Source organism: Rousettus aegyptiacus, unplaced genomic scaffold, assembly GCF_014176215.1.
Source record: "Rousettus aegyptiacus isolate mRouAeg1 unplaced genomic scaffold, mRouAeg1.p scaffold_m13_p_3, whole genome shotgun sequence".
In the NCBI taxonomy this organism is placed as follows: domain Eukaryota; kingdom Metazoa; phylum Chordata; class Mammalia; order Chiroptera; family Pteropodidae; genus Rousettus; species Rousettus aegyptiacus.
The window spans coordinates 107,030,004-107,048,092 of record NW_023416306.1 but is presented as its reverse complement, the minus strand read 5'-3'; the positions used below and the strand labels follow the sequence as shown (position 1 = coordinate 107,048,092).

General features: G+C 46.4%; 1 protein-coding gene across 4 annotated transcripts; it reads right to left on the bottom strand.

Annotated features, from left to right (window-relative positions):
* Positions 1 to 3,934: 3,934 nt before the first annotated feature.
* Positions 3,935 to 17,009, bottom strand: SALL2 (spalt like transcription factor 2). Of its 4 annotated transcripts, none has more exons than XM_016165633.2 (3): positions 16,634 to 16,859; positions 5,729 to 8,555; positions 3,935 to 5,114 (listed from the first exon to the last, which is right to left on the bottom strand). In XM_016165633.2, exons 1-3 carry the CDS (start codon positions 16,704 to 16,706, stop codon positions 4,877 to 4,879), a joined length of 3,138 nt encoding a protein of 1,045 aa, XP_016021119.1. In that variant the 5' UTR covers positions 16,707 to 16,859; the 3' UTR covers positions 3,935 to 4,876. The 4 variants fall into 4 exon arrangements, with proteins under 4 accessions (XP_016021119.1, XP_016021120.1, XP_016021116.2 ...); XM_016165634.2 differs by lacking the exon at positions 16,634 to 16,859 and adding an exon at positions 8,941 to 9,196; XM_016165632.2 differs by having other exon boundaries at positions 5,003 to 5,259; positions 5,728 to 8,555.
* Between the last annotated feature and the right edge of the window lie 1,080 nt (positions 17,010 to 18,089).

Sequence of the window (18,089 nt, the reverse complement as noted above, 5' to 3'; positions counted from 1 at the left end):
TAAGATAGCCCCATTATTGCTATATTATAGAACTGTTAAATTAATAGTTAATTGTTCACAGGGAGCACTTGAGATCTTGCTCTCTGGCATATTTCATCGGTTTGGCTCAAATAAACTCATAAAAATTCCCCAAAAATAAAAAATGTTAATTGTTCACAAATTTGAATCCCTCTCTTGTTATAAGATCACTGTTTCTTTCAAGGTCCTTAACATATAGAAATGAAATATACAGACATGATATAGTAGTAAAACTAAATAGTCTTGGGGGGGTTTTGGATATAGCCTTGCAGAAGATAAAGAGGGTTGACTCATCTTAAAGACAGGATTCTGCAGGCCAAACCCTAAACAGAATAAACATTTTTGTCTAGGAAAGGAAGGATTTTCTAGTGGAAGAGATTTAGTCTTTGGTAGAATTCAGGATTCTTAAGGCTTGGATTGTCTCCTCTGGCCTAGAAGTAGCACAGGTACTTCTGAAAATCATCCAGATCAAGGGCGGCTCCCCAAAGTCTTTGGTTTCACGTTCACTTTGGATAAATTATTAAAGTAGTAAATGGTCAAATTTTAGGAGCACGGGAAAGCTATTTAGCATGGTCTGCTTAGAGATTCTTTCTAGACTCATGATCAGTTTTCTGCTCAAAAGAAAGCCAGTGCTTTTTTGTCTGCCACTCTTAGTCTCCATTCAACCCTGAGCAGTGTAGAGAGGAAGGAATCGCATCCAGATCTCTTACTAGTCAAAACAGACTGTGAGCCTGGTTGTGAGCAGAGATGAGTGCTGCATGGACTACATTTTTATTCCTCATATCTGTTGTGGTAAGCCGTGTCCAAAGTTATCACCAACAATGGCTCACATCCCACATGCACTTATGCAGTGTGGCTTTGCCACTGTTAACAGGAAAAGCATATTTCCCCTCTTCTTGAATCCGAGCTGGCCTTCTGACAAGCTTTGGCTATCAGACTGTGGCAGAAGTGATACTGAGTTTCAGACCTAGGCTTTAAGAGGCCTTATAGTGTCTGCTTTTGTCTTCTTAGAGACCTGGGCCTTCATGGAAGTCCAGTTATCCTAAATGGCAAACCAGCTGAAAAGAGAAAGGAGAGAAATATCCTAGAAATTGAAAGACCTCGAAGGGCACAAGGCTCTGGAGGATAAAAGACTATAAGGAGAGAAGCTCCCACATTCCAGCCATTCAGCTGAGGGGCCAGAAGTGAGTAAGGCCATCTTTGATCCTCCAGCCCAAATCCATATGGAGAGAGTGAATTCAGCTTTTAACATGGAACATAGGCAAGCCATCCTTGCTGAAGTCTGTCCAGACAACCATGGAATCACAAGCAAATACATAGTTATTAAGACCCTAAGTTTTGGGATAGTTTGTTACACAGCAATGGATTACTGAAACATCCACAATACTAACCAAAAATTCTTTGGCTAAATGGTTGTTTGGTTAAGTTTTTGTCCTAACTCAGTTTTTCATTTTATGATCTAAGGCAAAATGTCCACTGGGGCTAGTCAATCTGTTCTTAAACTTTAGAAAAGACAGGACATGTAAGGGGAAGTCAAAGTTGGGTCTAATTGAGACTAACACTAATGAAGTCTGTTTTGCAAATCAGGAGACAGGTGTTGTTTGGTTTACTTAGCAGTTCCAGGGATGGTTACCGGAGTCCCAGGAGCAAGAATTTGTGAGATGAAAATGTGCGAGTAGAATCTAGGCCTTCTCAGAGGTGACACAGGTTGAAATTTCCAAGAAGCAGATGCTGAGACAGTTAAGAGTCCAAAAATTTTATTAGGGAGTAACACTTACGAAAAAGAAAAGCGGGGAAAAGTGTGACTGGGCAGGGAGAGATGTCACACATGATGCAGACCTGACAAAGCCTCCGCCAGCCCAAAGGGAATTTCCAGAGCAAAAAGTACTCATTTGAGTCCTTGTTCCATGGGAATAGCTAGGTGCCTCAGTCGTTGGCCAGGGGCTGATGGGACAGCTGGAGGCTGTGAGCTAACCAGGCTTCTTGCAGATAGGTAGCCAGTTTTTGAAGGGACACTTCTAAAGCAGCACATCTTTGTATCTGCCAAAAAGGACTTGACGTATCTTATGTAGGTTCTGAAATGATAACTGCATTGGTGTAATTGCATTGGCTCTTAGGTTGTTGTATGGATTGAGTTAGTGTATTTTAAGAGTGGTTATTATGAATGCTGGATTCAAGAGAATTATACGCCCCCTCCCCCTTTTCCATCTTTGCATTGAGTTAGTTATTTGCCTCCCTTGGGAACCCACAGGCCATTGTTGTCTATCATAGTATTTACCACTATCATGTAAAAATATCTGTTTACCAGGCAAAAAAGCTGTCTCTTCCTTCGAACAGTGATCCTTTTTATCCATCCAGTATGAACTGGATCCACTGTTTATTTCATGTGTTTTGCAACCTGCATTTATTTATAGATTCATTCCAACAGGTTAGAGTTAACTCACCTTCCAAAAAGGTGACCAAAGGAAAAGTGACCGAGAGCGAGAAATGGTGGGGCTGAGTAGGGACTGGAAGGGACCCCTAGAAAGAAGAGACTAAAGGCTCTAAGACAAAGAATAAATTTAAGGTGAAGAGAGAAAAGAAACAAAAGCTGTCAGATAAGAGTCCAGTGAAAGAAGAAAATACAGGACAGGAAGGAAAAAGAATGAAAAGGAGACAGAAAGAAGCGGGTGGGGAGTCAGGCTCAGTGTCGACCTGCCCAAGGAAGTATCCATCAGTGGAAGCCTCACTGACAGCTGTTACCATAATGGAAACTGGCATCTAAAGAGAGGGCAAGTCTAGTTTAATTAGTTAAATGGCATTATCCATGTCCAATGGGGGCAAGGGAGGCAAAGAAAATAGGATTGGTGACCAACCTCCTTCCATAGGCTAAAAGGAAAAACAGATTTGTTTTTTTATAAAGCTTTGCCAGGTATTAAAGAGACAGGGGCTGCTTCTTTTCCAAATTGAGTTCATAAGATTATCATGTGTTCTCATTCGCTGGTACCTTTTAAAGGGACCTGTACTGCTCTGGTGGGGCAACCAGAATCAAACATGATTTTTTAACCTGAATTGAGCCAAGAATAAGTTTACTCACGTCTTTCCTCTGTCTTCGAGCCAGCCTTTTATCAGCAGTCCTTGATGTAGCAGGAAGGCAACCCTGCCCACTGCTGGTAGCACTGAGACAGCGATTCTGTCCACCTGGGTTCTTAACCCAACCCTGCTACTAACAGGCCAAGTGCCTTTGGGCAAATCATTTTACCAATTCCATCTCTTTTGCACTAAGATTCAGTGATACTATAGTCTTAAATAAAATTCTGGAGAATGCTCTATTTAGGAAACCAAAGTGTCAGTGCAAAATCTGAAACTTACTGTGTTGTAAAGAGATGAGTATATATTTTATTTCATGCTCCCATCTCCAATGTATTCCTCTGCTAAGAATCCTCCTTCATATTATCTTGTTAGAAGAAATTATTAGGGTCAAATTATGTTTGTTTTTTTTCTTTCTGTTTATAACATCAGATCTCAAGGATCATAAAGATTAACTTGTCTTGGTTCTGCAGATTAACTGATGTCAGCCAGGCTTGCCCGGGGTTCAAGAAAGACTGATAAATAGCTTCCAACCTTTAAAAACAACAAAAGCAACAACAACATAAAAGGAGAATAAAACAGAAAAGCCTGGTGGCAAAGAGAAAATCTAAACAAAAACTGCACACAGTGGACAAATCCCCTACTTTTTGAGAATGCAAACTCCATTTCCACAGGAAAATTGCATTCACTGGAGGTTGTTGTAGGACAAGGCTGAATAAATATTTCAACACCATATGTTCGGCTTTTGGCAGGAGACGTAGGTGGGAAGGGGATCTCAACACTAAGGAATGCCCATATCACACCCCAGCTGGCTACTTAGTCACGAAATAAAGAAAACACACAAATATTTGGTTAAAACACCTTTAATGAAAAGGGAAAGACACTAACATCTCCCTTGACTGCTCTTCACATTTTACTATGTTAGGAAGCTCTGGAGCCTATGCCTTCGGAGGAGAAGCCATCATTCAAGTCAGTCAACAGCAGAACCAACACTCTCTCCTCCTCAGAACTCCTGTTCCAAATGATCCTATGTTAAGAGTAAATACTACATCTCATTACAAGACAGAGAGGCAGGGACCACCTGGAGCTCATTTTTCAAAGTCTGGGACTCTTAAGAACCAGACAGTAGCAAAGACATAAACCCCAGTCCATGGACAGGCAAAATGGGGAGGAAATGGGCCTTGAGAGAGGAAGATCAGGGAAATACAAGGGGCCAGGGAATAAGGGAGAGTTATCTAAAACTAGAAGCACGCTAGTGCTAGGGAATCCCCTATGATCTGCGGTGTACTGCTGTACACCAGGTCACCATTAGTCCAAAAAAAAAAAAAACATTCATGAGATCCACCCAATCAAGAATTCAAGGTCCGCTCCCTTACATCATGGCCCTTTCTTAATCACTCAGGTTCCCAGCATAAATCTCTATATTTTAGCAACACTTCTCAACTCTCCATCATTACTTCTGCGACTACCCTCACCAACATTTATTAAAGATATAAACTAACTTTACATTTCCCAAAATATCCCAAGGAGACCTCTTGGCAAATAATCCACTTGTTCTCTAACTTTGAGAGGCAATGACGAAGGAATATGAGAGGCTGGAGATGTCATGGCATATTGACCAGACAATACCTTTGCCTTCATGTGACTATCAAGGAGTTTCACGGGAAGAGTGTCCTATGCCCTTCACTTCTCCCTACCCCCTAGGCTGAGCCACAGAGGCAGATATTGCTGCAGCTTCACTACTGGCACCTTCTGGAACAGGAGGAAGGAGAAGTACAGGAACATGCTGTTACTTCTCTTCTATGATGGGCTTCTCCAGCACTGCCTTGGATGCAGGAGGCTGAAGCAAGAGGAGGGGGGCTCTCTTCTTCTCCTTGGCCTCTCTGGACCCCATTGCTGGAGGCATCTTCCCAGCCACAGTTCCTAGGCCAAACAGCACTGGTGGTGCCAGGCTTGAAGTAGTGGTGGAGCTGGAACTCCTGGGGTTGGTGGGCGGGTCACTTGACAGGAAAGATGTGTACTGGTTCCACAGAGACAGGGGACCCACCCTCACCAGCTGGGGTCCTGCCAGTTGACCAGGTCACCAGAGGGGAGTGGCACTGGGCCCTTCAGGGACAGCTGCCAGCCCCTTTGGGCTGGGCTGCAATTCCAAATGTGGGTGCTCGGATGCACCTGCCAAAAGGAAAGGGAAAGGGAAAGGGAAAGGAAGGAGAGGGGAAAATGGTCACCCCAGGGAAGCTGCAGAGGGTTTCCCTTGGGAATGTGAAAGCTGTAGAGAATCCATTTTCCTTAGGTACAATCAATGAAGAGGGAAGAAAAATTCCTCAGGGGGCCATCCCCTGCAAGCACAACAATTTCCAAGCTCAGGGACTACAGAAAAGCCACTTGGGACATACCATGTAAGAACTCAGAGAAAAAACAAATAAGGGCTCATAAATCTTGAAAGTCCTTCTACAGAGCTCTAGGTTTCTGCAACCTGGGTCCAAGGGTAGCAGGTAGAGAAAAACAGGATCATGGGATCGTAGGGTCATCTTTTCGGGGATAGGGGGAGAGCCCTGGGGAAGTGATGGAGGGTGAACAGCCTGGGACCAAGGAAAGAGCAGCAATATTCTGAGGGCCGTGGGGGGCAAAGGGCTGTACCTGGTGGTGAGCCAACAGCATATGCTTCTTGAGGGTAGCCCGCTCGAGAAAACCCTGCCTGCAGAAAACACAAGTGAGGAACGGCCCCTCCTTGGGATGGGTCTTCTGATGTTCCTCCAGAACTGCCTGGCTAGGAAAGGTCTGGCCACACACCTCACAGGCCTTTCTGCTACTGCTCTCTCCTGGCTCCTTTCTCATTGCTTCCTGCATGTTCAGCTCCTCCACCAAGGTGGTGCTGCTGCTGCCTTCCCCTTCAAGGGTGAGTGTTGATGGTGGGCTTGTGCTCCTCTGAGGTTTGCCCCCTTCTTCCACGCCTCCTGCAACATCACTGCCTCCCTGCTCCATTGGCTGTGTTTGAGTCAGGCTGTCAGGTGGTGGCGGCGGCGGTGGTGGCAGAGGTGCAGGTTGAACTGCTTTCTCATTACTGTCCATCTCCTTCCCTACTGTGGCTACTGCCACCACAGTCCCCATTTCCTCCTCTGCCCCAGATGCCTCTTCCGAATCACCTCGCACTGATATTGCCTTCTCACCTCCACTCTCTGAGCCTCTTCCTGCCAGAGAATCTTCATCAGTCACATCTTCCTCATCTTCCTCGTCCTCCTCCTCCTCTTCAGATAACTCCTCTTCTGGAGAGGGCTGCTGGGATGGCTGCTGGGAGAAGCTCGCTGCCCCAGACACTGTAGATTGCTCAGACCCATTCTCCTGGGCAGCTCCCCCACCTTCAGGGAGCGTGGTACTACCGTTGGGAATCTGGCCTCCCAGGTGCATCCGAACATGCTGCTGCAGAGTAACCGCATTGGTGAACTTCTTCTGGCAGATAGGGCAGGAGTTCTGGGCTCGGGCAGCTGGACTGGCCTTGTGGCCCACGAAATGTGCACGCAGATTGCCCCGGGTGGAGAAGGCTCTGCCACACACTTTGCATTTGAAGGGCCGCTCACCTCCATGTTGGCCATAATGCAGGCGCAGTGCTCGAGGACAGCTCAGCACCCGGAGGCAGATGACACACTGGTTAGGTCCAGATGAGGCCGAGGATGAAGCGGCAGGGGCAGAGGTGGTGGGGGCTCCTGAGGCAGTAGAGGCCACTGCCACGGCTCCCTGCCGGTCAATCTTTTCTACCAGTTGCTGCAGCTTTGATGTCTCAGAGGGCGAGGCACCCAAGGGCTCTAGCACATAAGGGAAGGGGAAGCTGCCAGTGGACTTAAAGTGGTTGGTAAGCAGTGCCCAGCTAGGTAATGAAGTCACCAGCTTACTTAGCTGCATGCGGGTTGCTGTGCCACTTTCTGCCACCCCGGAGATGGTGGAGGCCTCAGTTCCTGGAGGAGTATTTTCATCAGCTTTACTCTTTGGCTCTACCGCTTTCATGAGCACAAACTTATTGAAAGCAGGGAGCGCAGGAGCCGAGGCTGTGCCAGCACCGGTGGAGAGCAGGGTCAGGCTCTCTGTGGCACTGAGCGCTGTGGTGGAGGCCACCAGAGGCTTGCGTTCCACACCTCCACCTGGCATGGCTGCCTCCTCTTCAGCCTTCTCTGGTGGCACAGACATACCATAAGGCAGGCCGCTGCTGGTGATGACGTAGTCTAGGTGCTCTGGCACTGGGTGAGGGTTCATCTGCACGTGTGGGTACTTCTCACGGTGCCGGTGGAAATGCACTTTGAGATTGCCACGGGTGGTAAAGCGGTTGCCGCAGACATTACACTTATAGGGCCTTTCACCTGTGTGTGAGCGCAGGTGGATCTGCAGGGCGCTGTCACTGCCAAACACTTTGGCACAGAAGCGGCATTTGTGCCGTCCACCGGGCTTCTCCAAGGGACCCATCACTTCCCCATAGCCCAGCTCACCACTTCCGTTCTTTGGCTTCAGGAGCCCTGGAGAGGCAGTGGCCTCGAGGCCTCGGGCTGCCCCAAGACACTGTGCTGCCAGTAGTCCCGTGGTGCCTGGGAATGCCAGATGAGGTGAAGCAATCAGCTGATCTGTGCTGCCTGGCAGAGCTGGAGAGGGGGCAGGTGTGGGTTTGTGGCTTCGTCCAACCCCTCCAGCAGAAAAAGGGTGCTGTGACCCCAGTGGATGGTAAAGATGGAAGAAAGCCTGCTTGGGTGTTTCTGTCCCTGAGGAGGAGGAGGAGGTGGAGGAAGAAGGTGCCAGTGTCTTGCCAGTTTGGACGGGCTTGATGGGGCTGAAGAGGGGAAGCAGGGGTTTGGTGGAGGACGCAGTCCCTGTCCCAGGTAACTCTGAGGGACTGGCCGGGGCGCCCACGGTCTGGCCTAAGGAGCCAAGCAGCAGTACCTGCCGGCAGATTTGCTCAGTCATCTGCATCTGATGGATCTGCCTCTGCTGCAGTACCCGGAGCTCTTCCAAGATCAGAGGGATGTTCAACTGGCTGCTGCCTACACCTGGGGGCGGGGGTGGAGGAGGAGGAGGAGGAGGGGCAGGGGTGGATTCTGGAGGTAATGGGGTTGCTCCCAGCTTGGGACTGGCCAAGATCAGGCCCCCACCTCCCCCAGCTGCCGTACCTGTGGCAGCGACCAGAAAATGCCCTGCAGACTCCTCTCCTCTCCGCTCCGGGCCCCAGTTGGGATCTGTGGACACTGAGGACCCAGAATCTGAGGGGTTGCCGTGCTCTGCCTCCATGACCTGGGGACTACTGTGGCCCTCAGGCCGGGGTTCAGAAGAGGTCGAAGAGTTGTTGGGGTTCTCCTGGCCCCCAATTATCACCATTACAGGAGGATCAGTAGAACATGCATTCTGGTGGGCGAGGAATTCAGTTGGGTCAGTGAATTGTGCGCAACACTTCGCACAGACTTGGGGGTGGTCTTCCTCGCTAGCATCACCTGGGGAGAAGACAAGGAGAGAGCGTGGGTGGTGCGATTGGAATGAGTATACCGAAGCTCTCATTAACAACGAGCCCAGTAACCGCTAGTTGGGGGTGGGGAGATGAGCTCACCATCAGGCCAAGCAGAAGGCTAGAGCTCAGTCCTGACCCTCCTGGATACGAGAACAGCAGCATGGGGGGGGGGCCACACGCAAGCTACTGCCTTCCTCTGCACCTCCACCTCCACCCCCCTCCTCCCGCGGGCGCGAGGCAGGAATGGGTGTGAAAACAAGGGCCTATGCAGAGAACCGTGCATTTGATCCCGTCCACCGAAAGTCCTTCCTCCCCTCCCCCAGACACGTCCCTTCTGCCCTCACCCCTGCCCTGGCCGGGCCCTACCGCACCTCCAAGCTCCGCTGGCTCCCCGCAGGGTACCCCGAGAAGAGAGCTTCTCACGGCTTCGTGCGCCATGGTTGTGGGGGAGGTGGAGGGCTGGGTGGAGTGGGAGACAATGGGTATAGGGATTGGGGGAGGCAGCGGTGGCCCCCGGGGCTGCGGCAGCCTCCGCACCCAGTGGCCCAGACTGCAGAGATGGAGATTCGCGGAGGCAGCGGGGGCAGGGAGCCGCCGAGGAGGGGGAGGGGATCGAGGAGGCGGAGGAGGGAGGAGCAAGAGCGAGAAAGCTGGGAGAGGGGAGGTGGGGGAGGAGCTGCTGGGGAGGGGAGTTTGTGGGGTGGAGCTGCAGGGGAGGGAGGCGGGAGCTGGAAGAGGAGGGAACGGGAGCCGAGGTGGGTGCGTGGGGGCGGGAGCCCAGAGCATTGGGGGGGTTTCCGGAGGCTCAGTGACAGGTGTTGCGGGCCATGGTGGGGGTCTACCTTTCCTTGCCCTCTGCCGGATCCCCCCATCTCCAGATGTCCTTGCCCAGGCCTGCCCCCACCCCCAGCAAGCTCAAGGGGGCACAGTGGGAAACACAACCCTGCTCAATAGAGCAAAGCGACAGGCTTCTCCTATTTTTCTTTGGATAAAGGATCCGCTGAGCCTGGAAAACGTGGACTCCAGAGGGTGGTCTGATCGCCTCGGATGAGCCTCAGAGGCCAGAGTGGGAGGGGAGGCCCAGAACATCTACCCTTCAATTGGCACCTCAAAATACTCCAAGTTTTGTCCTGTCTTCGTCACCTCCATTCCAGCCCTACCCTCACCACTCCTCTGCAAAAGTAGTCTCTCAGGTTGGGAGGCTGCAAGGTAGAATTTCCAAGGAAGTCATTTCAGGACTCCACCCTGCAAGTCCCTTTACTCCGTGCCCCTTCTCCTCCAGAATAATAGCTAAATGCAAGTTATTCCATAGATCACCCGTCCCACACATAACTTATAGAATTCATGCTTATTTAAGGAGCCATTTTCTATTTAGCACCCTCTTCTCTACCCTTCATACTTCAGTGTTCTTCTCTTGCAACACACTGTCATTAAGGATGGTTGGGCTCCGGGAGATACTAGCCTCAAGAGGCCTCCAGAGGCCCACCTAGCTCTAACCTTGGGGGAGGGGAGCGTCTCCTGAAACAACAGGAAAAAATGCAGCAGGAGCCACTAGGCAGGCTGTGTCTAAAGCCCCTTTTAGCTCCGACCAGGTTTGACTGCCCAGAAATGACTTAATACATACTCACTGCTACAGAAGCCACCTCCTATTTAGGTACCAGGTACTCTATATTCCCTTTCTACCTTGAAATCTTAATGGATTTCTTGCTTCCTCAAAGAATATCTTACAAGGAGGTGACCATGCACGAATCCTTAGTTTGGTGATTTGCCTGGGCACCAGTAAACCCTTGTTGTTCTAATCTCAGTTCTATTCTTGCCAGGCTGGTAAGTTGAGGCATGGTGATCAGGCAAGGGACACTATACCATTTCCCTTTTGTGTAAACTGATAATATTGTAGCTGTGCTGTCTTCCTCAAAGAAGTATTGTAGGGGCAAAAACTTGAAAACTCTTGACAATATGTACATATGGGACTTTAAATTTGTGGGGGATTTCCAAATATTATGAATTTAGAGAATTTACATTGTCAGTGGCAAGATAATCAAAATAAACAAATATACATATACTAAAATTAGGTCCATTTGTCATGTTGCTTATTAATCTTATTAATTTTTGAGGTAAGATGTTGGCTAATATCATTGGCATATATCAAAGGTAGGGAGTCTTATGGAGGGAGCTAAAACAACCTAATATTAATAACATCCATTTTTCAACATGAATTTTGCTATCTTTTTGAATTGAAACATTTTACTGAGCTATGCTTTGAAACTTCAGGTAATCATAAGGATCTTAACATTGTGAATGATGGCTTTGAAACAGATGAACTATGAGTTTCCAGGCCTGAAGGAGTGGAGGGTCTGTTGCAATTATGGCAAGTCATAGGTTAGTGCAATGTTGTTTATTTTTTACACATAAGGAAATTGAAACTTGGAGAGGTTGAGTGATTTTTCCAAGTCCACACAGTAATTCAGTGAAAGAAGCATTCAGAATTTTGACTCCTGTCCTGTGCTTTCTGAAGCACATCAACATTGTGCGGCTTCCTGAATGTTAAAGAAAGGGCTCTGTGTGGCTCTTACCTGCCATTTGCTCTCTGGCCTCAGTAAGGGTGCAGAATCAGATGGAAGCTTTCTACTGAGCATTTGTTAATTAGCATTGAACATTTGATATCAAGTTGCTGTTTTGTCAAGTCTTCCAACAAGAAAAGAAATCCTTTTCTTTTCATCTTCTCCTGGGAAACACTGTTCCCTTTCTTACTCTTTAATGAAACTTGCTTTCTGATGCGTAATTTGATCTGCACTCTTCTTTAAGGTAAATTTAGTCCCTGGTGAAAGGTGACGGATCAACAGCCACCTGTAAGAAGAACCCTCTATTTCTCAGCACTTTGCACGCACTGCCTACCCTGAAAAGGGGGGCAGGATTCTTAGGCAGACACAAATAAAGTCAAAAACATTGGTATAAACTAAACTGGTAATGGTGTGCCTAGATAGCAGATAAGGTGAGGTAAGCTACCCGGGGTCACATGCAAAATCTGGGATGGATGTAGGACTAAAACCTGGACATGCTCGTTTAAATTTATAAAGTGCTGAAATGAAAAGAAAAAAGGAAACCAGGTGGCTCTCAAAACCTGGTGGCCCATCAAACTGCTGCTTTAGGCTAGGGAGAGAATGGCTGGGTTGAGCAAAGAGAAAAATAGGTGGGTTGTGTGCACCAGGGTGGTCTAGTTGAACAGTGGTTCTCAAACTTTGCTGCCCATTAGAATTACTGGGAGGGCTTTTAAAAAACCGATGGCCAGGTCACACCCCAGACCTATTAACTCAGAATCCCCAAGGGTAGGACCCAGGCATCAGTATGCAAAGCTCCTTTGGTGATTCCACTGTTCAGCCAAGAGTGAGAACCATAGCACCTATCAGAGTACTGCCCTCCCCATCAACCTTCCACCCTGCTCCTCTGTGCTCAGCCTGGCCAAAATTAGGACATAGGCAAAATGAGCTGCTCACAACTGAATCTTCCTGCCAGGCTCCTCTCTACACTTTAGCTCTCTTGTATCCTGCTTCCATACATAGAATTTAATGATTTATACCTGACTATGACTTTAGGGGACTGTATTGTTTTTCCCAGTGTGTGTCTTGAGCCACATTTCTAATTGCAAGATGAAAGGCTTTGTTTTACATAGAGTTCAAGCATTGTCCAGCCATTAAAGAAACAAAACACACTTTTAAGCACCTGCCTAAACTTACTGTTACCATTGGAACAACACTAATTGGTAGTCCATAATTATGAATTGATTCTGTAATTGTTGCTGTAGACTGTTCCTAAGGGATCATATCCTGTATTCTCTTCTTCACTCTTCTCCTAAACGCACGAACTCCTTTGCCACCCGCATCTACTAATGTACCCATGGCCTGTGCAGCATAGTAGACAAAAACACAATGATTTGTACATCCAGTGCTAAATGACAAAAATATATTCATTTCCAGAATTCAAATACCTTAGATAAAACTTAAAAAAAAATTTTAATGGACTTTTTTTTTTTGACATCAAAGGATTCAGAATTTAACGTGGAATTCATACCATTTTGGAACTGGAAGGGACGTTAGAGATCAAACCCCTTCACTGGGTGAGCTTAGTGATTGAGAGTGACAGCTCTGAGTCAAGTATACCTGAGTTAAGGTCTCTGTTCTATCACTTTCTAATCTTTGTGAGTTTGGGAAAACTACTTAATTTATCTCAGGCTTGGATATCTCTTCTTTAAAATGAAGATATAATCATTGAAAGGACTGAAATTTTGACACATGGTACAACATGGATGAGCCTCGAAAAGATTATGCTAAGTAAAATAAGCCAGACAGAAAAGGACAAATGTTATATGCGTCCATTATATGAGGTACCTAGAATTGGTAAATTCATAGAGACAGAAAGTAGAATGGTGGTTGGCAGGGGCTGCAGAGAGGGAGGAATGGGGAGTTATTGTTTAATGGATATAGAGTTTCAGTTTTGCAAGATGAAAGACTTCTGGAGATGGATAGTGGTGATTATTGCACAATATTTTGAATATACTTAAGGCCACTGAATTTTACACTTATAATAGTTAAAATGGTAAATTTTGTTATGTATACTTTACCACAATAAAAAAGTTGTTTGTTTGTTTGTTTGTTTGTTTTTTAAAGAAAATGGAGGTAAATTATAGGAGAGATAGGAGGAAGAAACAAGAGAAAATGCATAAAGGGCCTAGCATAGTACCTGACAATAGTAAATGCTCCACAAATATTAGTGATGAGTGTTATTATTTGAAGGCTGAAGCCCTGGGAGAATAAGGGACTTGCCCAAGGTCATGCAGCTTCAAAGTCTAAGCTAGATTGAAAACCGGTACTCTGTCCTCCCATACTTGAGTTACTTCTGTCCACACAGAAATGTTCTTTTTGACTCAAGAGTTCCTAGGGCTGAAAGGTTTAGGACTTAATAGCCTGAGAAATGATGCTCCCTGCTTCTAGCTGTTAAGAGAACAGAGCCCTTAAAACTCTGCTTTTGCCTTCTTTCCCCTTTTGCTGCTCTTGCTCTCTGCTAGCTTCCATTTCTCCCTCTAGATCTGTTTGGCTGTTGTCCTGGTTTCTCCTTCTCACTAAATATCTGGGTTTCTGATCATTTCCTTTATTTCCCAGATGTACTAGTTTACATTTTCCCTATTCGCATCCCTTATGTTCTCTAATCCAGATTTCTAGACTCTGTAGGGGAGAGAGATTTTTTTTTTGTCTCCAGAGTTTTGAAGTAAATAGACTATTTCCTTCTCATCACTTATGTGCAATAACTATTCTGTTAGGTTTTAGTGTTCGGGTCAAAGAAGCTGAGCAAAAACAGGGCTGAAAAACAGGTTTCACAGACTGTTTCTTGGTGACATCTTAGGTCACCGCAGAGATGAGGCTTTTAAAATGTGCAACAAAGGCTCAGTTCAGCATTTGCTTGTCACATAGAGTCAACATTGCTTAAAAGGACGCAAAGACTGCTGAAAACCTTAGTGGCACCCTAGCCTGCTAAATAAATGTCTGCTGATGCTCAGGATGATTCCTATAGTTTCACAGCTACACCAAGGACACAAGTAAGAGCCACCAAATAAAAGCCTTCCCTACCTAATTTTGGGGAATGCAGAACAAGAAAATGCCTCTAAGGTAGAAGGAAAAGTCAAGAGTCTGAAGACCACAAAAGCAAATAGAAACCCTGTCTACGGAAAAGGAGGGGATGAGAAATTTATACATCTTATAAGAGCAGGAAGTAATTTTAGGTTTCATCAAATATAGCCACCACACCCCACAGATGAGACCCAGTGACACTCCAAGTCATGTAAGTAACCCAGGATCTTTCGCTTTCAGATGAATTCTGATCGGAAAACCCTTAAGCTTTCCTAAGGTAGAGAGGTCACTACTGCTTTCTTGCTCCTGACATTTATGTTTCTGACTTTCATGGCTCAAAGGCAATATTTCAACAGAAATTAATTGCTGACATTAGGTTCAAGCTTACATTGTTTCTATGAGGATGGCTTTGGAGCAGCATTTCCACGCCCCCAAGTGTTTGCAGCCCCAAGTGGAAGCTGCAGCTCAAGGGGCTTGAGAATCCAGTCAGGGCAGTTGCTAAAGATTACTTTTGATTCCCTCACAGATTTTTCCTGAGCTGTGGTATGGAGAATGGGTGAGCAGACTTGGGAGAGGTGAGAGGATGTCTCTTGAGTTGGGGGAAGTCAGCACTGCTCCACAATCGAGCCAGCAGGGGGGCAGGACTGGGAGGCAACTTTGAGGGTCTTCAGGGAAATCTCCTATAGAACAAGAAGAGGAAACATCCGGCCTGCAGAGGCATTAAGAAGGGCTAATGTGCCCCAGGAGGGAAGGATGCCACCACTGTGAGCCTCTAAATATGGGCACAGTGGGATCCCAGCAAAGCTGGGATTTGAGGAGGATGTGTTCTACCCAAAACAGGATTGTCTGTTAAGGTTGTTCTATATCACATGGAACACTGACCGTGATCTCAAGTCATTTTTTTACAAGTGGAAAAACAAATCCGCGATTTAGTTTTGGTCACTACAAATACATTCTCCTAGAGCTTTTCATGACACACATCTTATAAAGAAATGCTGAAGTTCACCAAGAGATTCCTGAACTTTAGTCATATTTTAGCATCTGCAGGAAGTGCCAACTGTCCTTACATATAATGATAATAACAATACTTACAGGAGTTAAGTACTTATTTATGCTAATTATTTTTTAGGGTGCTTTACATATATTAACTCATTTTGATCCTCACAATAACCTAATGAGGTAGCTAGTATATTCATTCCCGTTTTACAGATGAGGAGACTGAGGCATAGAGCATCAAAGTAAACCAAGTGAAGTTGTACTGTTGAGTGGTGAAGCCAGGACTTGAACCTTGAAAATCTGGCTTCAGAGCCCTTGTGCTTAATCCTACACTATCTTGTTGGGTGAATCAACTGTTTGCTAAATAACCAGTTTCTCCCTGAGCCAGGACTCCAAACTGTCACCGTGTGAACATATGTAGTCATACCACTGACCACTATGTCCAAAACTTGTTTGATCCTAAGAATTACCCAATTGTTTGCAAAGATATAGATAGATTCTGAGGCTCTAGCCCAGATCTACCCACAATCAAGCAAGTGTGGAAAATCCTCATTTAGTAGAGTGAGCACCACCAGCCCTGGACATCAGGAAACCTAAGTTTTTGTCCTAAGTTTGCCTCTGTTTCTGAAACTTTGGGCAATGTCACCTCTTAATACCCTAGTCGCTCTTTTGTCTATTGCCTCTTTGGAATGTTAAAAGAATACAATTCCACCACCACCCCCATAAAGAAAATCTGTTACTTGAAAACAGGTGATAATATCCTTATAAAACAGTATGTGTGTATTAACAAGTATGTTAACTCAAACATGTTTTCTTAGCTTGGCCTCCCTTGAAGCCCAAACCTAAGCCCCATCCAGTTCTGTCCTCGGGCTCTACCCCAGGTGACACGGATACACACCCCAAACCAGGCCGCATCTGACCGACATTAGCTATGTCCCTCTGGGAGCTCTGATCTGCTCTCAGCTCAGGCCAACAATGAGAAACTTTTTTCTCTTCTCCCTCAAGGGAACCTTCACGTTTATCCAATTCATTCTCTTGCAACCCAACTCTCCAGAAAAAAAAGGGGGGGGGGGAGGCGGAATCCCACCCCTAAGAGACGGTCTTCAGGTCTGAGGACGTTACTTAGCAACGGCACAAAGACCAGTGAGCAAAGGGGGACCTGGAGAGAAAACTCTTGGGTGGGGAGACAGAGCCAGTTTGAAAACTCCATTTCATCCAGAGAAAAACAACACGGAAAACACAAACAGAATCAATCCTGAGAAAAGCCAAGCGGGGCTTCTCCCCAGCCCAGGTCATCTCCTTACTCCCTGCATCTCAACTCCTTCAAACCCCCAGTGACCATGTCCTCCCCTTGCTTTCGCCCATGGCCCGGGTGCCCTCCCCTTGCCCTGGCCTGACCCACACAAGCTTGGATTCAGGGCTCCCCCACCCCTCCTCAGGCACCCACCGTTCTCAGACGCACTGGGACCTTCGCAGTCCGAGATTAACTGTTGGGGTTTCCGCTGCTTTCGCCGAGACATTCCCGGGTAGAGAGAGAGAGGTGGGAGAGGGAGGGGCAACGCTCACTTAGTCTTAACCGGGGTGACCTGGTCTGGTCTCCCCTTTGGATCTGAAGCCAACTGATGCCTCTCCCCCAGTGCAAGTCACTGTGAAGCAGAGATGTTCTCTTTCCAGAGACAGACAGACAGACTTGTGCGCCCTCTCTCTCTCTGATTCTCTGTCCCTGACTCTCTCTCTCTCTTTCTCTCTCAATCTCTGCAAGTCTTTAAAGGGGAGACGCCCCCTTTTTTTTCTTCAGCTTCTTCCCTATGCTTCTGCAGCTCCCATTGTAAAAGCAAAAATCCTAATCTTTCCGCACACTCTTTTCTTTTGTACTGCAGAGGAAAGGATTTAACCCTCTCCTCCCTGCCAGGACTCCCGGCCTCTCTCTCCCTGTGCTGTCAGTTCAGAAAATGTCTCTCACTTGTGTTTCTAACTCTTCGAAGATCTTCACAGTGTTTTGTCATTCTTTCATGATTCTATGCCACCTTGTTTGATAATGTGACTGCTTCTGGGGCATAAGCTGAAATAAGAACTTTTTGGTATATCCTGATAATAAGGCCAAAAAGTCTGCTATCTCCAGTTGAAGATGGGGATGTGAAAGGTTGGTAAAATGACAGAGTAAAGATGAACAGTCAGTATACTAGTAACTTAATGTATGTAGAGCTGTTTATAATTTATAAACTATTTTCAGGTACCAGACATATTTTGCAACTCTAAGGTTAGCATGGCAGATTTTACCACTCCCATTTAGGGATGAATCTCTTTACAGATGAACTGAAAGGCTCAGTGAGGTTAAGTAACCTATCTAAGATTGCACAGCTATGATGTAACACAGATGGGCCTGGAAGCTTGGTGCATCTGGCTTTCTAGTATTTTCCCCCTTCTATATTGTTAAAGGTACAATATGCTACGAGACTCCTAGCATGAAAAAAAAAAAATAAGTGATTGACTTAAGGAATCTCATTTAAAATAGCAGCAGGTCAGTGGCTTTTCTGTCTCTACCATTCCTGCCCAGCTCTCAGGGTTGAAGAGCCACCACCACTGAGAAGATGATGCAGTTGAGTTCCGTGGGCCTCCAGGGTAGAAGCTACAAGGAGGCACTTTACAGCTCACTCTAAAGGAACGTTCTAATAATGTGATGGACTCTCCAGTGAATTCGTGAGCTTTCTGTTAATATATTTTCACAAGGCTAAAAACAATTGTCAAGGATTCTGTGGAAAGAATGTTCTTTTAGATACGAAGTATGACCTTTGAGAATATCCTCCATCTCTAAAATACATCATTTGATAAACAACCGGGTCTCTCCTGCTTAGTCTGCACACTTCAAGGCGATTCATTTTTTAACTTCTGGCCACGCTATT

Coding starts and splice junctions, on each gene's coding strand:
- SALL2 (XM_016165633.2), bottom strand. CDS start 16,706: ATGTCTCGGCGAAAGCAGCGGAAACCCCAACAGTTAATCTCGGACTGC. Junction 8,556..16,633: donor TCCCAGTGCGTCTGAGAACG/GTGGGTGCCTGA, acceptor TCTTCTCCCCAG/GTGATGCTAGCGAGGAAGAC. Junction 5,115..5,728: donor ATGCTGTTGGCTCACCACCA/GGTACAGCCCTT, acceptor CCTGTCTCTGTG/GAACCAGTACACATCTTTCC.